This window comes from Meles meles, chromosome 14, assembly GCF_922984935.1.
Source record: "Meles meles chromosome 14, mMelMel3.1 paternal haplotype, whole genome shotgun sequence".
Taxonomy (NCBI): Eukaryota; Metazoa; Chordata; class Mammalia; order Carnivora; family Mustelidae; genus Meles; species Meles meles.
In genome coordinates, this window is record NC_060079.1 from 9,673,906 (window position 1) to 9,694,540 (window position 20,635).

The window sequence follows — 20,635 nt, forward strand, 5'->3', positions numbered from 1 at the left end:
CCACTTCAATAGTGATCAGCCTAAAACCTTTAAAAAGGACCAAAGAGGCACCTGGCTTCCTCAGGCACTAGGATCCTTGATCTCAGGGTTATGAGTTTGAGGCCCACATCAGGCAGAGTTAACTTAAAAAAAAACAAAAACAAAAGGCTTCCACGAGACTAAAATCAGTGAGGCTCAAACAACGGAGCTGGTCAGCACTGGGATGGATCCTGTCACCCGTTCATTCAGCCACTGGGCACTGCACACGCAGATGGGGCCAGTGCTTCTCATCCCAGTGGGTTTTCCCTGTACGAGTTCAGTGTCTAGAGGAGAAGATGGACAAATGAGAAACCAAAATGTGAATGAAAGGAACAATTGCTCCACAGGAAAAGAGCAAGGGACTACAAATAAGGCCTAAACTCCACCAGGTGAGGGGTATGACAAGGCTGTGCTGAGATGACATGGAGAATTCCTGCGGGACGAAAAGAAGGAGACAGCCCTGCACAAATCCGAGTGCATTCTGCCTGGCAGAGAGCACCATGGCAGAGAGGATTGGAGGTTAGAAAGGGGGCCAGGGTGGCCAGAGGAAGCTGAGGAAGGAGCAGAGAGGCAGGGGAGGGGGGCCAGGGCCCGGGTAGCTGGAGAGTATCAGTATCCTTCTCCCAGTGCTGTGTGACCCCACTTCCCGGCACTCAGTGGCTGAACCCACAAACGCTGCCTCATGGTGTCAGGGGATCAGGAATCCAGCAGTGCTCAGCTGGGGGCTCCTTCCAGAGTCTCTCCTTCCGTTGGGGCTGCTGACACCACCAAGGGAGGACCTGCTTCACCAAGAACCTGAGCTCACTTAGGGGCATGGGCCAGATACAGCCCATCGCAAAGACCTGAGTTCTTCTGTGTGCTCTTGACCCACAGGGCTGGGCCACGTGCGTATGTGGGTGTCCTGGTTCAACCTAGGGGCTTGTGCTCGAGTGTGAGGATCTGAGAGCACATGGGTCAGAGTCAACATGGGGCTGGGCAGTGAGCTTTGATAACGAAATCTCAGAAGGGCATTTGGGTCAAGATGCCACGTTCTGTGACATGGAAATGAACCACGAAGGCCAGACCACACTCAGGGGAGGGGGTCACACAAGGATTTATACAGAGGAGTTGGGGAACCAATGGAGCCCCTGAGGGGAGACTGTGAAGATCCCTGTAGGGTCCGGGCCTTGCCCAGAATCAGACGGGTAGGGAGGCTTAGCAGGCATGAACCCAGCTCTTTGAGGGTCCTCAAATTTGGGGTCCTGGATGCACCTTGACATTCACTGGGGGCTCTGGAAAAGGTTGACTAGAAGGAAGTGGCTGTCGACATGGAAATGGTATTGGGCTGAGGGTGATCATTGATATCCTAGCTAGGAGACATTGCCCCACGTCTTGCCTGAGGAGAATCCCAGGTCATGGCGACCCACTGGGTGGACCCCTATCTACTACACACCCTTTGGAAAGGAGGGAATGGCCTGCATACCAGGACTGGTGGTCTCTAGGGGTCAGGGTACATTCTGACCATCCAGGGCCAAGCCTCCTTCTTTAGGGTTTGTATTGAAAATTCAAAGCCTAAGATCTTGGGAAGCTATTTCCCAGCCCTCTGTAGGTGGGGGTGTCATCTTCTGGGACTCCAGAACATGAGCACTGATGAACACATGTGTGCACTCGGGAGCGAGTGTGCTTGTGCAACAAACACACACACCCCAGTAGGGACAGTTGGGTGGGATCCTGATTAGTAGCAGATCCAAGAAGTTGATAGGAGGGAGGAAATTTGGTTGCAAGTATTTCCTACATGGGACACCACTCCTCTAACATCACAGCTATTATCCAACCTGTGCCTGTGGACATTCGATAGAAAGACATACTAGGATCATCCACATTTTGCAGAGAAAACCATCCCTGACCATCCCTGTCAGGCACAATGACAGTTATGTAGGGTCAAAACCAGGTAAGAATAGAGAGTTGTCTATGAAACCAGGTGTGTCTGCATGCTGGGGCCCTGGCTGCTTCCATACCTTCCCTGCGGGCCTGTGGAGAGGTCTGTATTGGGGTCACTGTGTACAGATAAGATGTGGCCTTGCCTGCAGAAGGGGGATGAGGACATGGCAGACCGGACCACTGTTGGTGTTAGGTGTCCAACCAGGAGTGGACCCCGGAGGGGATCTCAGGCAGTGATGTCACTTCCTTGACCACCAACCCCCACAACTTGGAACCCCTGCAACCAGGCACCCACATTCTACTGTAGTCCGGTATCAGGGTAACTTGGCTAGAAGCATCGGACACAGAAGGATGTTTTCCTGCTGTCTGCCTGCTTTGCGGCGCTCTGGGCACCAGAAACCCCAGGAAAACGGCTTGTTCCCATGCTGCAGACATTGGCTCAAACATCGCCCCCAATGCCTCAGGGCATTTCGAGGGAGATGCCATAAGGTACTTACTACTGAGCAGACTAGGCGATGCCCAACCCTCTGAACCGTCCTAGGGAAGCCCCATCCTTCCTCTGGAGTTTGAGGGGAGGAGGGATATGTCGGGGTTCCCTCCCTTGGGCTGGAGGAAGGTGAACACAGTGGATACCCTGGTGATCCCTTCTTATTCACACCAATGTCATGGTGGGCCGGGTGGAAAGGGGATTCCGGAGGTGCCTCTCAGCTGAGCAGAGCACATCCAAGGCCCTGAAGCTGTGCCACGTTTCTCTCCTTGGGCGAGGGGTCCGCATACTGGGCTGTGGTGTGTCTGGAATGGAGCGCCCTGGGTCTGAAGACCAGCAAAGGCCTCCAGACAGGGCTCTAAGGCCTCCTGCCTGGCTGCCGGGTACTGTCTTTACAGAAGGCTACAGAGGAGATGGTGCAGGAGGTGAATGTCGACATCCCCTGCTGTCCTTCCTCGAAGGACAAGAAGCCCCACGCTACCAACAGAGTCTGGCGCTGGCTCAGGGTGAGTGCAGGTGCTGGGGAGACCCGACCCCCAGGGCGCCGATGAGCACCAAGGGCCCCGCTTCCTAGAAGCCAGCCTGGCCTCCTAGAGTCCTGGACTCCCATGAATCTGCATCCCATCTCTTGCCCAAACTTGCCCTCATGGTCCTGCCCACGCCTGGGACAGAAGCAGAGGCCTTGACCACAGACATATAGGAATATCAGTAAAGAGACTTTAAGCCTCGTCTCATCCTGTTTCTCTAGATCCTTTTGCCCCGTGCTAGGCATTTTCCTAACTCGTGCTCCCAGGTGTCCCCCTTGGCCCAACTGTCCTTCCTCAAGTTCTGCAAGACTTGTAAGTGATCATTTGCAAGTGTGAGTTGGGAGACTTTTATCCCAAGGGACATGGGGCCCATGGTACAATGTCTCTTGCTCTGCCCTTTTGTTTGGATGGAACACATCTTTGGGGCCCCTCCAGGGTCAGGAACAGGGGCCTCACTGCATCGCACTGCCCAGCAGTCCGGAAGGCCCGTCATTTGTCACAGCCATGGAGCCCTTTACTGGTGCAGGACTGGATGGAATCCCCTTCTGTTGCCAATGCACAGTGCTGCATCCCACAGCCTACATGCCCTCCTCTCCGACGCCCTGTCACCTAAAACATCTCTGTGTTCTCGCCTCAAGAGTGGGATATGTTGGGCACCAGGGTGGCTCAGTGGGTTCAGCCTCTGCCTTCAGCTCAGGTCATGATCTCAGGGTCCTGGAATGGAGGCCCACGTCAGGTTCTCTGATCAGCGGGGAGCCTGCTTCCCCCTCTCTGTCTGGCTGCCTCCCTGCCTACTTGTTACTCTCTCTCTGTCAAATAAATGAATAAAAAGTCTTTAGAGAAAATAAAAAGAATGGGCTATGTTATCAGAAATCATAGGATCCATGCCATTCCTGCAGGGAGGTGGTATCAATACTCAGCTCACAAAGGGACCTGAGACTCTAGCATGTTCTCACATCATTTCTTTCAATTCTTGTATGGATGCCAAGAACATTTCCTCGTTTCCTTAAAATTTCTTAATTGATTGGTTGATTGATGGATTTGAGAGAGAGCAAGGGGGAGAGTGGGGAGAAGCAGAGGGAGAGACAGAATCCTCAAGCAGACACTGCCCTATGGACACAGCCCTACAAGGAGCGCAGTCTCAGGACACGGAGACCATGACCTGAAGCAAAACCAAGAGCCTTAGGATCAACCAATGAAACACTGAGTCCCCTGTTTCTTTTCCGGACTGTGTGCTCTCTTGTCCCACCTCCTGCATAAGTCACTGAGATCTCGGTGCTCCTTCTGCCCTCCAACCCCCAGCCCTCCTGGTGGCCACAGCACTGACTCAAGTCTCCTCTGATTCACCTCAGGGGGAAAATGCTTCAACCAGGAAGAGGAATAAGACCTCGGTGCTATGGGGCAACCGGATCAACAGGCTGAAGGCCGCAATAAATCACCTGGTGCCTGCCCTCATAAGACAAGATCTACACTATGTCCACATCTTTCTGAACAAGTACCGGGCCTTTGCCACCACCCAAGAGGTACTGGACCTCCTCTTTGCAAGGTAAGCACCCTCCCCTGCCCCTCACTGCTCTTGTGATTTGGCCAATGCCTGGTTGTGAGACTTTGGCAGGGCCTCAAGCTTCCCTTTGCTCCTAACTGGGGCCAAGGTATTATAGGGACTCCGTGGGCTCTCGTAGGGAGAGCACATACACTTGGGCGCCAGCGCCGGTGGAAATTCGGCCGGAGGGCCTGTGGGCATGCTCTTTGAACATGCTTGTGCCCCTCATGATGAAGCCTCTGCCTCTTCCCTCACTCACACTATGGTCTTGAGTTGGGCTCTTTTGCCATTGAAAGGGAGATCTGAGACTCCTCCTGGGGTCTGTGACTGGGTGAATCCAGAGAAGGCATGCCTGGGTGTGAGCAGGGGGCCAGGCCCACTCAGATGTCTGTGATGGGCTGCTTGGGGCCCTTTCATTCAGCAAGCATTCAGGAAGCCCCCGTCAGTGGAGGCGATTATCTAGGAGCTGAATGAGATCCCGGCACAGAACAGACAGCACCCTAGGGCTGCAGGCTAGTCGGGGTTGGACGAGGAGAGCTAACATCCACAGACATCTCATGGGATGCCCCCTGGCCTCCTCTAGATTCGGATGCGTTTACTCCACCAATGAAGAAGTCGGCAGACCCCAGGAGCAGCGGAACACGTGAGTAAGCTTTGGCTGCTCCAGGAGGGCCTTCCCTCTCCACCAGGGCAGTGAGGGTACTGTGAGTTCGAGGGGCTGCTGGACCTTCAGGCACACCTCTGTTATTCCTGCTGTAGGGTAAAGGAGTGAGAGCTTCTTCTGGAAACTGGGACGGTGTCCTGGGGAGATGGGGTTTGTGTGTGAGCACTGTGGGAGAGCACAGGGGGATGGAGGACAGCTTCAACCCTTAAGAGGGTCATGCTCCATCCCTGCCCATCCCAGCCCTCTCTCTACCCCAATGCCAGGACAGAACTGAGGATGTAGGGACCATGGCACAGCAGTCTGTTGGAACCTGCACACTGGGCGCTCAGCGGGGGCTCAGGGAGAGTGGTGACCCAGTGAGCGCTCAGGGAGCAGATATCCCACACCCTGTGGGAGGTGAGAGTCAGGGGAAGCAGTCCCACTCATGGCACCTACTGAATGGGCAAAGGAGGTAATGTTTGAGGTATGGGGAGGGTCCTGGGAAGGCCTGGCTAGAGACAGCGTCCCCTTGTTCCCTTGTCGGTTGCATCTTCACGGAGCAGTGGCGAGTGCAGTGAGGGTAAGGAAGAGGCCAGACACCACCCCTCCCTGGGCACATGCAGTTGAATTCAAGTGGCACGTGGGCAAGGAGACAGACTGAGGAGTGTGTCCAGCTCCCCTCAGAAGGACAGAAATGCTCACACCATTGATCAAGCACTCCCACTCCTAGCGGCTTTTGGCCAGCCTGCCATCTGGGAGCAGGCCTGTCTCAGGCAGGACTGCCAGATTGCAGGTGGACAAGGTGTACGACTGGTCTGGGACAGGAGCTGGAAGTCCAGGGGCCCAGTTTCCCCCAGGGGTTCCCTGGGATATTGGTTTGGATGGGTGCCCTGTCCTCTGACTTCTCTGCCTCCATGTCTGTCCCCAGGGCCGTGTATACCATCCTGAACACGTGGCTAGAAAACTATCCTGGGGATTTTGTGCAGCCTCCAGACTTGGACAGCTTGCACATGCTGCTGGCTTACCTGCAGGTCAATGTGCCGGGCTCGGACCTGGAGCGCCGTGCCCAGCTTCTGCTGTCAGGTAGGCAACACGTGGAGCCCACAGAGCCAGAGGCTGGGGGTGAGGAGGACTGGGGGTGACTGATGTGGGCATGAGGAGGAGGTGGGGGGGCCACCCTGAGGAAGCCTCTGTAGAGTGTAGCTGGGCCGAGAAGACTGAGTCGTCGCAGATCCCTGTCCCCAAGAGCTTCTGCTGGGGACGCCTTCCAGGGACTGAGGGGTGGGAAAAGTGAAAGGCAACAAGGAAGTCAAGCAAGCTGATGATGCTTTCTCTTCTTGGAGTTCCAGCACCAGCCCCAGAGCAAGATCAGGATGTGCCTCGGGAACTCGCCCCAGCAGCCACTCTGGCTCCCGCTGCATCTCTGGGGCCTCAGCTGGCCCCCAGCATCCCTACTGCGGTGGCTCACCACGGCTCAGGAAGAGCAGGGACACCACCTGCCCCGTTAGGGCCAGGGCAGGAGGTCGTCAGGGCCCTCGTTCACGTCTCTGCGACGGAAGAGCCATCGGGCCCTTTGCCCGACCCGGATGTCCAGCAGGGTCCTGCCCCTGCTCCTGGGGCTCCTGAAGAGCCTGAACCACCACCTGCCTCGGTGGAGCAACCAGGCTCGGCCCCCGAGCAGCAGCTTGTACTGGCTGCTGCCCCAGAGCCTGTCTCCCCCTCCCCCGTCATTTCCTTCTTTGCTGTATTTGTGTTTTGTCTTCACCTCTGTTCTTACATCATAGATTATCTTTATTAAATAAAGTAGAATTTGAGTTTACATAAAATTTTCCTCGGATCCTTTTCCGTGGGATATGGACGTCTCATTCGGTCCATTCAGAGTGTTGCACAACCGTGTCCTTCTACAACGTTGCCATCGCAGAGACACCTGTGCTCCTCATCGCTCATGGCCCTGTCCCTCCCCCAGTCCCTGCAACCACTGCTCTTCTCTCTGTCTCTGCCGCTTTACCTCGCCTTGCATTTTCCTGTGCCTGCAATCCTACCGAAGGCACGTTCCTTCTACCAAGAAATAATCCCCCATGACACACAGCGTCCTGCTTCCCTGCCTTTCATTCTCCATGTAGTGTGTGTGTGTCTGTGGTGATTTCTCCATTCCCGTGTGGAACGGATTTTAAAAGACAAGACATGTGAAGTCCACGAGGAGTGACAGTACCATACAAACCATAGGACTGTAGGATTTCAGGTCTATGTGGAATCTGCAAAACAAAAACCAAGCAGACTCTACATGCAGAGGACAAACTGCTGGTTGTCAAAGGGAAAATGGGTAGGAGAATGGGCTAACTAGATAAAAGGAAAAAGAGATAAAATGTTTTCAGTCAAAATAAATCAGTTACAGAAAAGTAAAGTAGAGCCTGGGGAATATGGTCAATAATACCGTACCAATGCAGTGTGGTGACAGATGGTGACTGCGTTGATCTCGGTAAGCACCAAGTCGTGGACGGAATCATCAAGTCACTCTATTGTACACCTGAAACTAATATAACAGAGTATGTTAATCATACCACAACGTTTTTATGAAATAAAAATGAAATACAAAGAACAATACCACTGCTAAGGGTGATTGGAATGTGAGAGGGACATTTCTTAGGCTGAGGAGTTTGTGTCTATAAACATGACGTGGAAAGGTTTGGGATCTTGTGCTTTGGGGAGTGAGTTGAGCAGTAACTTACAGTTGCTAGAAAGGGGTGGGGGATCTCCCCATCCCACCGTCAATGGAGTTTTCATCTAGGAGGGCTGGGTATCATTGGAAGATGCGGATGTTGAAATGAATTGAAAATGGAGAAGAAACATTTGATCTGTGGTAAGGTCCTGGGCAGCTTCTGAGAAAGGCATTTATTTCAGCTGAATGTAAAGAAATGTCCAGCTGACTGGAGCCATGTGAGAAAAGACTCTTGTTAGATTTTCTGTTTTTAAAAATTGTGTCGTATGGGGCAGCTGGTGGCTCAGTTGACTAAGCATCCAACTCTTGTGTTGGCCATCACTCATCTGGGACAGCTTGCCCACGTCCACGAGAATCGCTGGGAGTGAGGGAGTCGTCTGCTTTCAGAGCTTCCTCTCAACTCAAACTTCTGTTTGCCCTCCGTATTGCACAGGCTTTCCCAGAAGCACGGTACCCTCACCAGAAGATAATGTCATGCGCCTTCATCATCTACGTGACTCACTTTCCCCAGACACGGTCCAAAGCTTTCCCAAGGCCAGGCCTCTGAGCATGCTGTTCCACCCCTCCAGCAATGCCGGGTCCCAGCCTGGTGGCGCCGCTCATCCTTCTGAGCCCAGCCCAAATGCCAGCTTCTGCGGAGCTCTCCAGTCCTGCTCATCCAAGATTTAACCTCCCCACAAGCACCACTCCTGGCCCCGTCTGCCTCTCTCTGCCCCTCCACTGCACCTGCCTTCCTGAGGCTGCGCACCCCCCTCCCTGTCCCTTGGCTGACACTGCAGTCCCCGAGGGTTGTAAGCCCCCCCCCCGCACCCCACAGCTTCCCGCTCCTGCAGGCTCTGGCAGTCAGCCTCCCACACACCTAACAGCATCTGGCACAGGGTATTGTGCAGCGCTCAGTGATGTAAGAGCCGCGGAGAAGCGGAGGACCAGAGTTGAGGAACATCTCTGGGTTGCACCATGGCTGACTTTTAAGAGAATGGACTCTGCTGCGGGTAGGGCTTCGAAGACCAGAGGCCGAGGGGTACGGAGTAGATGCTGGGCAGCTGGGGTGTCCCCGGGCTGCTCAGTTGGAAGATGTCGCTCACGTAGCTGCTGGCATCTGTCCTTGCTGATAAGTCTGCTGTCGGTCAAAGTGCTTTTCCGTCTTTCTAGTTGTTTTGAAGTTTCTCTCTGTGCTTGGGACGTTCCGTCATCAAGCTCTGCTACGTTCACGTGTGGACTTTTTTGTATCTGTCCTGCTTAAGATTTGGTGTGTCCCTTCAGTCTAAATGCTCATCTTTGCTTTCTCTTTGCTTTGCTTTTCATCACTCTAACTATATCTTACATTAAAAGAAAAACTGCATAGACTATATGAGTAATGAAATCATTATTTACATTTGTACTGATTAAGTTTGATTATAATAAAATACAGAAACCCTAAATCACACCTCATTGCCAGAGTTAGCTGGGTGCATTACCTTGATAGTCGCTATCCTGAAAACGAAGGAAACGTTTTGGTCTAGGACCTGTGTGATCAGATAAAACCAGACACTTTGAAATTAACTGGACATTTGAGACATTTGACAGTGTCAAATGACCAGCTGAAGAACTAGTTAATCGGAAGGCATGGGTCAATTGGTGCTCTAGTTAGAAACATAACCAGAAAATCTTGGAAAAAAGGAAACACTGGAATATTAAGAGCTATTGCAAAGCTATAGCAAGGAAGTCCTTTACTAGTTATTTATTGATTTATAAAGATTTTATATATTTAATTTAGAGAGAGAGTTGCACTAATGCGGGAATGGCAGGTAGAGGGAGAAGTAGGCTCCCCACTGAGCAAGGAGCCTGATGCCGAACTTGATCCCACGACCCCAGGGTCATAACGTGAGCCGAAGGCAGAGACTTAACCCATCGAGCCACATAGACATCCCAGTCTTTTTTTAATCAAATGATGCTAGATCATAGGGAAAAGGGATCTTGACCCCCATTTCACACTCTAATACAGAGCCACTTGTAAAAGGTAAAAACAAAAAACTTCTGGAGGAAAACATCTTCATGATTTTGAAGAAGACCAAGAATTTCTTAAACAGGGCACAAAAACAATAATTATAAAAGAAAAAGATGAGTTGTACTACGTGACAATAATGAATTCCATCCATCAAAAGACACTATGAACAGAAAAGAAGTAAATCTATGCATTGGGAGAAGATATTTGCCATACAGGCTCAACAAAGGACTCACATTTGAACAGAAAAACTACTCCTTCAAAGTGATAAGAAAAAGAGAGAATATTCAATAGAATATATGGAAAAAAAAAGGTTTGAAGAGAAACTTGACGAAAGAATATATTCAAATGGACAATAAACATACGAAAAGTGTTCACCTTTGGGTGGCTCAGTCAGTTAAGCGTCTGACTTCGGCTAAGGTCATGATCCCAGGGTCCTGGGATGGAGCCCCCCCCTCTCTGCTCAGCAGGAAGCCTGCTTCTCGCTCACCCTCTGCCTGCTGATTCTCCTCCTTGTATAGTCACATGCTCTCTCGCTCTCTCTGTCAAATAAATAAATAAATAAATAAATAAATAAATAAATATCTTTTTAAAAAAAAGAAAGGAAGGAAGAAAAGTGCTCAACTTCAATTCTCACCAGGAAAACACCAACTGAAATGATAATGTGATGTCATTTTACACTTGCTGAAGTAGCTCAAGGGAAAACACTAAATATTGCCAGGATTCAGAACAACTACAACTCCCACATACTTCTGCTAGGGGTGTACATTTGCAAGACCATTTTTGAAAACTGAACATAAACCCCATCAAACCGAACATATGTTTACTCTACAATCGACTCCTCCTCCTCCTCTACAATTCTACTCGTAGGTAGAGATACAACAAAAATGCATACTTATTGCATTCAGTGCACTCTCACGCAAAATCCCACAAGATTATTTGTGGCTATCACGAGCTGGTTCTAAACTTTATATGGAGAGACAAAAGACCTAGAATAGGCAGCACAATGTTTAAAGAGAACAACAAGTTTGGAGGACGACATCACCACCTTCAAGAGTTACCATAAGTAACTACTAACTGTAATTAGTAATCAAAACCGTGTGGTATTAGACAAATAGAAAAACAGTAGAGAATGGACAGGCCAGAAACAGACTCACACAAATAAAGTCAACTCTTCTTTGAAAAACTGGCAAAGGCAATTCAGCATAGAAATGACAGTCTTTCCAACAAATGGTGCCGGGAGGTGGGGAGGAGAAGGAATCTAAACACAGACCTTAAACCCTTAACAAAAGTTAACGCAAAATGGATCGTACACCTAAATGTAAAATGCAAAACTATAAAACTCCTAGAAAATAACATAGGAGAGATTCTAGATGACCTTGGGTTTGGCAATGACTTTTCCTTCATTTTAGGTACAACACCAAAGGCACAATCTTTGAAAATACTTGATAAGTTGAATCCCTCGTTAAAATTAAAAATTTCTGCTCTGTCAAAGACACTGTCAAGAGAATGAGAAAATAAGTCGCAGACTTAGAGAAAGTTAGAGAAAATAATCGCAAAATACATATCAGATCCCCACTGATATCCAAAATATACAAAGAACTCTTAAAACTCAACAATGGGAAAACAAAAACCCCAACTTTAAAGTGGGCTAAAGATCTGAACAAACACTTTACCAAAGATATGATCATATAATATTATATAACATAATATATTTCTATAATATTATATATTATATTGTTTTATAACATAATAATTCTACATTATATAACAATTATTATATAACATGATAACATCATGAGTCAGTAAGGAGATACAAATGAAAAAAGTGCAATGTCACTGCACACCATCAGAATGGCTAAAATTGAAATCACTGACACCACCAAATGCTGACGAGCGTGTGGAACATCCAGAACTCTGACTCATCACAGAAAGGTGGGAATGCAAAATGGTACGGCCACTTGGAAGACACTTTGGAGACTTCTCATAAAACTAAACATGCTGTACTGTATGTTCCGATTGCTCCCCTTGGTATTTACCCAAAGGAGTTGAAAACTTCTGTCCACACAAAAGCCTGCACACAGACGTTTATAGCAGATTCATTCACAGCTGCGGAAACTTGGAAGCCATCAAGATGTCCTTCCACGAGTGAATGAGGAAACAAACTGTGGTACATCCCCACCGTGGAATATTATTCAGCAGTGGAAAGAAAAGCGCTATCAAGCCATGAAAAGACACAAGGGAACCTGAAATACGTAATACTACGTGAGAGAAGCCAGTGTAAAAGGCTATGTGCTGTAGGATTCCAGCCATATGAGATTTTGGGAAAGGGAAACCTATAGAGACTGTAGAAAGGTTGGTGTAGGAGGGAGAGAGGGATGAACGGGCGGAGCACAGGGGATTATTAAAGGCGGTGAAACTATGCCGTATGATCCTACAATGGGGGATACATGTCGTTATACACTTGTTAAAACCCAGCGAATGTACAGCACCAAGAGTGAACCCTAATGTCAACTAAGGACTGGTCGATAACGATCCTGTGTAATGCAGGTTCATTAATTGTACCAAATGCGTCCTTCTGTGCAAGAGGCTGATAGTCCGGGGAAGGAGGCTATGTGTGTTGGGGGCCAAGGAGTCTACGAGATTCTCTACACTTTCTGCTCAAGTTTGCTGTAAATTTGATAGCTGCTATAAAAAATAAAGTCAATCAGAACATTGTTTAAGTAGATGAACCTGTAAAATTTCATTGGTTTAAATCATCATAGGACAGCATCCTTACTCCAGGATTGGCCTGGAGAATCGTCCTAAATTAGTGCTATCCTCATACAAACCTCCAAAAAGACCCCATAAAATGCAACTTGATGTGAGTGACAGATGGGAAAAGATGGAACCTCCTGCCTCGCCCGTATTTCAGATGAACAATGAATGATAAAAAATGACAATCTGGAATGCTAAAAAGGGAAATCATTTTGTTAAGGAAAACCTGGGGCAGAGTAGATGATTTGGCAGCAAGAACTGTTGCTATGTGATCTTGCCATTCAGTTCTCATTCATTTCAAAATTTCTTACCCTTTTGTCTTCCCTCCCCCCCCCCCCCCCGGAAGATGTTTACAAGTGCTCTAATGGCAACAGAGAGTTGCTTAAATAATCCAAGTGGATCACACGTGTGCCACCTGGAGACTGAACCCATTGTCTTGGGTACCTGTCTGCTCTGCCTCTGGAAAGACAAACACCACTGGGAGAGGAGGCCCAGGCTGAGTAAGCTCCAAAGAGGAACACCCACATGCCTGAAGCTATCAAAGGAAGAAATGCAGAGAGGGGGCCTACCAAGGGCCACCCAAAGCATAAATTTGAGGTTTTTTGTTTTTTGTGTGTGTTTTGATTTGTTTTTAGATTTGGGTTGTGAGTCCACAACTCACTTCTCCCGTGTTTCCTGAAGCTCAGAGTCCTCTGGGGAAATGGAAAGTACGGCCTGGTAAGAAGCAGCCACTTGCTGCGCATGCCCAGGGGCCTCCAAAGACTCGTAAACATTGGTAACTGAGAGATGAGTGGAGCATCCTTTCTGATTGGAGTTACTTCTTTTCCTCTTTAAGATTTTAGTTATTTATTTGAGAGAGAGAGAGAGAGACATGTGTACGAGCAGGGAGGAGGAGCAGAGGGAAAGGGAGAAGCTGACTCCGCACTGAGCAGGGAGCCTGATATGGGGCTCTGAGATCACAACCAGACTCTTAATCCACTGAGCCCCTCAGGCTCCCCTGGAGATATTTTTTAACCACGAAAAAATATAATCCTAGAGTCAGCTTGCCTAGTATGGATACTTTTACTATGTCTTTAAAAGCTGGGGCACCTGGGTGGCTAAGTGGTAAAGCCTCTGTCTTTGGCTCTGGTCATGATCCCAGGGTCCTGGGATCGAGCCCCTCCTCGGGCTCTCTCTCTGCTCGGGAGGGAGCCTGCTTCCCTTCCTCTCTCTCTCTCTGTCTGCCTCTCTGCCTACTTGTGATCTCTGCCTGTCAAATAAATGAATAAAATATTTTTTTAAAGTTATTTATGATTTAGAGCTAATTATAACACAAGACTTGTCCACATAACCAACTTCCTCTGCTCTCCTGTGATTTCCAAATCTTGGGCTGTGGCTGTGACCACCAATCTTCTGAGAGGCTCTCGCCCTACCCTGTTAACTAACATAATATTTAAGCAGGTTCTGAAGAAAGTGCTTTCTTCACACACACAGAGAAAAGAAATGTTTGACCTTATTTACCTGGGCTCTGGCTCCTGTGGTCAGGTCAGCCAAGGGGCCTGGGGCAAAGAAGTAGGCTTCCCATTTATAGGACAATTCTGTTGCAGTCATGGGCCAACCACCTAAGTGTGCCCCCATGGGCCATGTGGCTGGTATTTCAGAGGTCCTGCTGGCTCCAACATTGACAGGCTGTTCGTGGATAGTTATAGAGGGTTATAGCCCCATTAACAGGCTGAAAGAAAGATGTAATGTCCGTGTCATGGGTTTACTCAGACCCAGTGTCTCAGTGACCCCCACACACTCTTTCTCTGTCATAGTCCACCTGCTTCTCTGCCCTCCACTGCTGGGTGATCAATTAAAGCAATTAACAGAGCATCTGACGCACCCGAATGTCACGGTGAGTGTGGTCAGATGGAAAACCCATCAGCCGTGCCAGTCAGCTCCCACCCTCTGCTGGGGGACCTGTGCTTCATCGTCTCGCAGGGAAGGTGCCCAGCCTGGGAGTTCACGGGATCACTCCTTGGAAGCTTGGGTTTCCCACTGAGCAGAAAACAGGTAGTTGTATCCTGCTACCCCTGGGCTCTCGAGCCCCACCTGGCACAGAAGCAAGGTTTTCCCTCCATTAGAAGAGGAGGCCTGTGCGTCACCAACACATTAATGCTACTACACAAGTCCTTGCTTGGCGAGTCCCACTTCTCCCCTTGGCGTGAGTGGTGTACAAACAGGGATCCAGGGGGCCGGCCAGGGACTCTTCATTTGAAGATGGACGGAGCAGGCAGTATTCCTTCTCAGCCCTTCTCATAGTAGAGCAGTCCTCCCCACCCCGTCAGGGATTCCTTCTGGAATCCCTCTGGGCTGAGAATGACCCAGCAGTGTCCCCCCAAGCAGACTCACTGAAAAGCTGCTGGGCTTCCTTAAAAGGACAAACCCTAAGCTCCCCCAGAACGGTGGTGCCTTCCTTGAGCAGAGACAGTAAATTGCTCTCCAATACCCATCCTTTCATCCTTCCTTAGTGACAGAACTCCGGTATCACGAGGGCCCTCAGTGCTCCCAGAGCGGAGACTACATTTCCCAGCTTTCTCTGCAGCTGCATGACCCTGTGACTAATGAGCTATAAGTGTACGTGTTGGGCTGGACTTGGAGAAAGACGAATTAATGAAAGCTAGGCCATCTGGGATGCTCCTTCCCACTGCCTGGAGCTTAGATGGCTGGTGCTTTGGTAGCCATCCTGGACCATGAGGTTGAAGGCTACATACCCAAGAAAAGCTGAGTAGGAAGGACAGAAGTTCCCACATACCCTTTTATCCTCCCCCACCAAACACACATACACAGTTTCTCCTATAATCAACATCTCACGTTCATGTAGTACATTTGTTACAATGGGTGAGCCAATACTGAGGCATTAAGATTAACGGAGGTCCATCATGTACATTAGGGGGTCACTATGTTGTACATGCTATAGGTTTTGACAGTGACAGGAACAGGTATCCCCCAGTAGAGTAAGAAACATAAGAGTTTCCCAGCCCTAAAACTGTCCTGTACTCCACCTGGTCACGCCTCCCTCCCTTCCCTGTAATTCCAGATCTTTTCCCTGCCTCCATGGTTTCTCCTTTTCCAGAACGCCGTATGCTTGGAAGCACATCGCTTGCAGCCTTTCCAGATGGGCCTCTTTCACTTAGCAGCGTGCACGCACGTTTCTTCCATGTCTTTTTATGGCTTGAGAGCTCGTTCCTTTTGTATTGCTGAATAATATTTTACAGCCTGGATGTACCACGTTTTAATTTTAGAGCATCCTTAGTTTTATGCATTCACCTACTGAAGGATATCTGGGCTGTACCTGCCTCTCTAGTCTGCTGGCTTGCCCTGCAGATTTTGGCCTGGTCCCTCACTCCAGAGGGTTCATCTCTCCTTCACGGTGAGGGGGGGTGGAGGTGAGCGTCTACTGGCATCTTTACAGTCCAACAACAGCAGCAGGTGCTGGGAGATGAGGCAGGTAGGAGGGCTCCGCGCACATACACACATACGCACACTTGTTCCTATTTCTGTGGGGTGCTGCTGGCCTCAGAATCTGCCAGTTGTTTGCGTTGCCCTTCCACATGATTTCCAACACAGCAGGCTCAATCCTTTCTCTCCCGCAGTCCATGACCTTCACTGCGATGAGACAGTGCTTAGCAAGGAAGGGGCATTGTCACTGATTAAAAGCCATTTTTCTTTCCTGCTAGGTTCGGAGCACATTTTGTGTAATACTGTATCTTACATATTACTGCTACTTTCCCAATCATGATTAGCGCCACTGTAATTCTTCCTTGGTGAAAATCAGCAGCCCAGCGGGGACATTATGCTTCACAAATAGGACAAAGACATTCGGTATTCCTCTCTAGAAGAAAGACAACGGTATAACCAAATCCCGCCTCCTTTAAAAAAATAAAACTTCTGCTATTCACCCCCTTTCCCAAGAGATTAATATTTGCAAAGCTTTTTTTTTTCAGAGTTTCTTTTTCTTTATTTGTCTACATTCAGCTTAATTCAGATGTACTGCCTGAATGATCCAGACATACCGAAAAACCCCCACTCTTTCCCACTGTTTTTAAAATAAAATCTTCACTTATAAAACCAAAACACTAAAGCATTAAAATACAGAAAGCTCGTTTAACCTACTTCACAAAAGCATTAACAGATGATGTATCCCTTCTGTAGTTATTTAAAGACAAACCGAGTTAACACGAACACCAATCGTAAATAGACAGAGGGATACGGAACTGCAAGAACTCAAAAAACTACTCGGACAAAGTTGTGACGGCAACTAACAAACCACTGAAGACACGGAAGTCCCAAACACGGCAAATATGGGTCACAGGACGGGCCACAGGGGTGACCAGCTGCACCTCACGACACGGCAACGTGGACAGGTTGGGGCGGAGGGGGCCTGGAGGGGCCAGCTGACATGTTAACTGTGATGCATAAAACTGAATCTTACAACGAGGGGTAAGTGCAGAAGGTACAAATCTTCACCCCTCGGGGGGCTTTATCTATACTGGTAGTTCATGCTGTGGTCTGCGTTCCTGCCGTAGCCGCCCTGTGAGGACTGGTAGGAGCTGGGAGGGCCGCTGTAATTCTGGCTGGACCCCGGGGAGTTGTAGTTTGGTTGTGACGAGTGGCCTCCTTGTTTGCCTTGGTATGAGGAGCCGCCCCCAGAACCGCCGCCGTAGCCCCCGTGTGACCCTGGGTTGTAGGATGACCCGCCTGTCCTCTCCCTCGACCTCGGATGTTCCCTCCTCTTCCCCGCCCTCGAAGGTTCGGGGGCGGGGGCACTTCGTTGTGCATGGGGCCTCCCACGCCAAACCCAGGGTTATGTGGTTTAGCAGCAAATTTCGGTCCCCCCCTGACGGGCACAGGGGCTCTCTTCTTCTTGTTGGCTTCCAGGGCGAAGGAGCATCAGGGAAGAGCTTTTCTAGTGCAGCAAGAGCGGCATATGCTTTTGCCACCTTTTTGTTCGAGCCAGCACCCTGAAATTTCTGTCCATCCACCTCGACCTCCATGACAAAGCGCTTGTCGTGGCTGCCCCCGGTCTCGGAGATGAGCTCGTACTTGAGGCCATGCCTCTTTTCGTTAAGTTCCATAACACGGTTCTTGCCATGCTTGGTCAGGATTGGCCCCTGCTGGCGGTAGGATCGGAGGGGAAGGCAGTACTGGGGGTCGAAGCAGCTTCCACCAAAAGTGGAGGGGCCACCACGGCCGGCTTTGCTTCCGCCTCCTCAGCGGAGTCCTCCCCTTTGCTAGAGTCTCTGCCTTCCGCGCCGGTAGGCAGACCCATGTCCTGTAACACCTTAACGGCCACGTGCAGCTTGGCAGTCTTCAAATGAGTTGCCATCCACCTCAACAGACATGGTAAAGATGGGGGCGTGGACTGGACCGGTCTGGGAAACCAGCTTACACTGCAATCCCGGCTTCAGCTGGTTGAGTCTCATGAGTGCGTTCATAGCTTGGGGAGGCTCTGCCTTCTCGTCTTTCTTCTGAATCTTCTTCTTCTTTTTGCTCGGAGACTTTTCCTCCCCATCTTCTTCCATCGGGCGTTTCATGGGCATAACGGCATAGGTGGTGCTGGGGGGGGATTTGAACTGCGTAGTCCACTGAGTTTTCATTCTTTGGTTTCTTGGGCATCTTAGAAGGCAGAGGGTCCATACCCAGAACTTTATGGAGCTGGCCAAACGCAGCAAGTCGCAGAGTGTGCTCCGCACTCTGTGTGGTATCTTCCCGTTGCTGTCTGTCTAGATGCCCAATAGCTTCAGTGGCTGCTTTTTCACAAGGGTCATAAATGCCAGAACCATCTGGCCTCACGATCCCTGACGCCAGGCACTCGAGCACTCTCCGCAGGGCCTCGCCGGCACCCACTGGTCTGTTGGCTGTGCCAATGGATTTCTCACAGAGAAGCTCAAGGGGCCATCCTCCGAGGGGACCCCAGGTGGGCACGCGGGTACACAGGTCCCTCAGGACCCGGATGACAATGACACATGACTTCAGCCCGTTGCTCTGGCCTGGAACCACTTGGCGTGTCGGAGGGACAGCAAGGCAGCAAGGCATTTCTGCCTGTCCAGAGCGTTCGGGGGATCGTTGACTGAGAGCGGTTCTCCGGCTAATACTTTCTCCATTTCTTCTCTGACAACAGGGGATGGCAGGTGGATGGTCAGGGACAATGGAGGCTCTTTTGTGTTTTTTATCACAACGGCAGCATCGTCAGCAGACTGGAGTATTTCGTACTTGTCTTCTGTGACCGCAGCGAGCTGGATGGCCAGGTTGTCAGCCACCTTGTCCAGGAGGGCGGTCGTGGGCTTCTCCTTACAGAGCAGCACCAGCTCTAAATCCAAGTCCCCCTTGAGCAGCAGGCCCTTTGCCACGAGGCCCACGCGCATCAGGCCACGCAGGGTTCTGGTCATGTGCTCGGTCTTCTGCTCCCCAGCCCCTTCTTTGGCCTCATCCTCCGGGGGCACGTCCACATTCTCAGACTCCGCATGCTCACTGCTGCCTCTCTCCTGTGCGTCCATCCAGTCGGACACGGCCTTGAGCGCCCTCTCTGTGGGCGACACCATGCTCTGGACCGCCTCCAGTTCCTCTTGGGTCGGATAAACAGAAGAATGCTTTGCCATCACGTGGCGATCGTCATTCACAAAAATTCGCATTGGACGCATCTTTCCTTCTTTTTTCTGGAGTGTCTGGAAACCAAGTGTTTGCTTATCTTTTCAAACTGTGACAGATTTCCTTGGTGTTATCAATACTTCAACTATCTTGTCCGCGTTCCCTTCCCCGACCACAACCGCCGCCGCCGCCCTCCTGCCACAGCCCGCGGGGGTCTTCCCCAAAAGCCACGCAGTGCGCACCGGGCTGCTGAGTCCAACTGCAATGGCGAGAAGAGGAGGAGGAGGAGCCGAGGCCGGGGGCGAGCGGGCGGGAGCGCGCCGGGGAGGTCTGTAACAGCTTTTTTAAAAGATTTTATTTTTTATTGGTGAGACAGGACACAAGCAGGGGAAACAGCAGACAAAGGGAGAAGCAGATTCCCCACTGAGCAAGGATCCCGATGCAGGACTCGATCCCAGGACTCTGGGATCTTGACCTGAGCCCAAAGCAGATGCTTGATGGATTGAGCAGCAGGTGTCCCTGTCACAGTTTTATATTGGAGGGTCTTCGGAGAAGTCCACCATCAATAAGATAGCAACTCAGAACTAGAAAAAGTGTTATCGCCCATGTAGAGTGTGATCGCTTAGGCCCAGGAGGGTGAATTCTGCATGACCTCAGGGGGCCAGCTGGGTGTCCCCACTTCTCCTCCATGTGTCATGTGTAAGCCAACACCAGCTCCCTCCTACTCCTTTCATGAGAACTTGGGCATTTTAAGAGGTATGCATATCCTTAGGTCCATAATAAGTCTTCAAACTTCTCAGAAAAGATTTATCCAAATCAACCTCATAAAGAAAAACTTTTCCAAATATCCTTCAGTACTTTTTCCGATTTGAGCCAGAATGATCACTTCTGTTTTAGTCACTATGGTTTTGCTATTTTAAGACCTTTTGCCATAAATAGCAATAACTATCCCATAGAAATTCCTAGGACTTCAGTATTATAAAGGAAAGCCACAGAAACCAGGACGCTTTCTCATGGAAAGATTTTTGAATTCAATTAAATGGAGTCACTAAAAAAGAAGGGGAAAAAACTCTTCTCATAAAAAAATCAGTTGAGGGATACCTGGGTGGCTCGGTGGGTTAAGGCCTCTGCCTTTGGCTCAGGTCATGACCTCCAGGTCCTGGGATGGAGCTCCATGTCCCGCTCTCTGCTTAGCAGGGAGCCTGCTTCCTCCTCTTTCTCTCTCTCTCTCTCTGCCTGCCTCTCTGCCAACTTGTGATCTTTGTCTGTCAAATAAATAAATACAATCTTTTAAATAAATCAGCTTAGAGTTGATATGAAAAGTTGAAATCAAATACAAAGTAACATCTGACTAGCAGAGGTTCCTCACTCCAAAAACTTCCCAAAACACAAACAGACCCAGGGACCAAGATGTAACAATAGCTC

At 49.8% G+C, this 20,635-nt stretch overlaps 1 protein-coding gene and 1 pseudogene across 1 annotated transcript in view; one reads left to right on the plus strand and one right to left on the minus strand.

Moving 5' to 3' along the window:
• Positions 1 to 1,325: 1,325 nt before the first annotated feature.
• LOC123925277 (ral guanine nucleotide dissociation stimulator-like) overlaps positions 1,326 to 20,635 on the plus strand; it is a 71,785-nt gene continuing 52,475 nt past the window's right edge. Inside the window, exons 1-3 of the mRNA XM_045978531.1 lie at positions 1,326 to 1,334; positions 2,824 to 2,931; positions 4,305 to 4,498. Coding sequence (XP_045834487.1) covers positions 1,326 to 1,334; positions 2,824 to 2,931; positions 4,305 to 4,498 — 311 coding nt within the window. The remainder of the gene's footprint in view (positions 1,335 to 2,823; positions 2,932 to 4,304; positions 4,499 to 20,635) is intronic.
• Positions 16,926 to 19,395, minus strand: LOC123925016 (annotated as a pseudogene).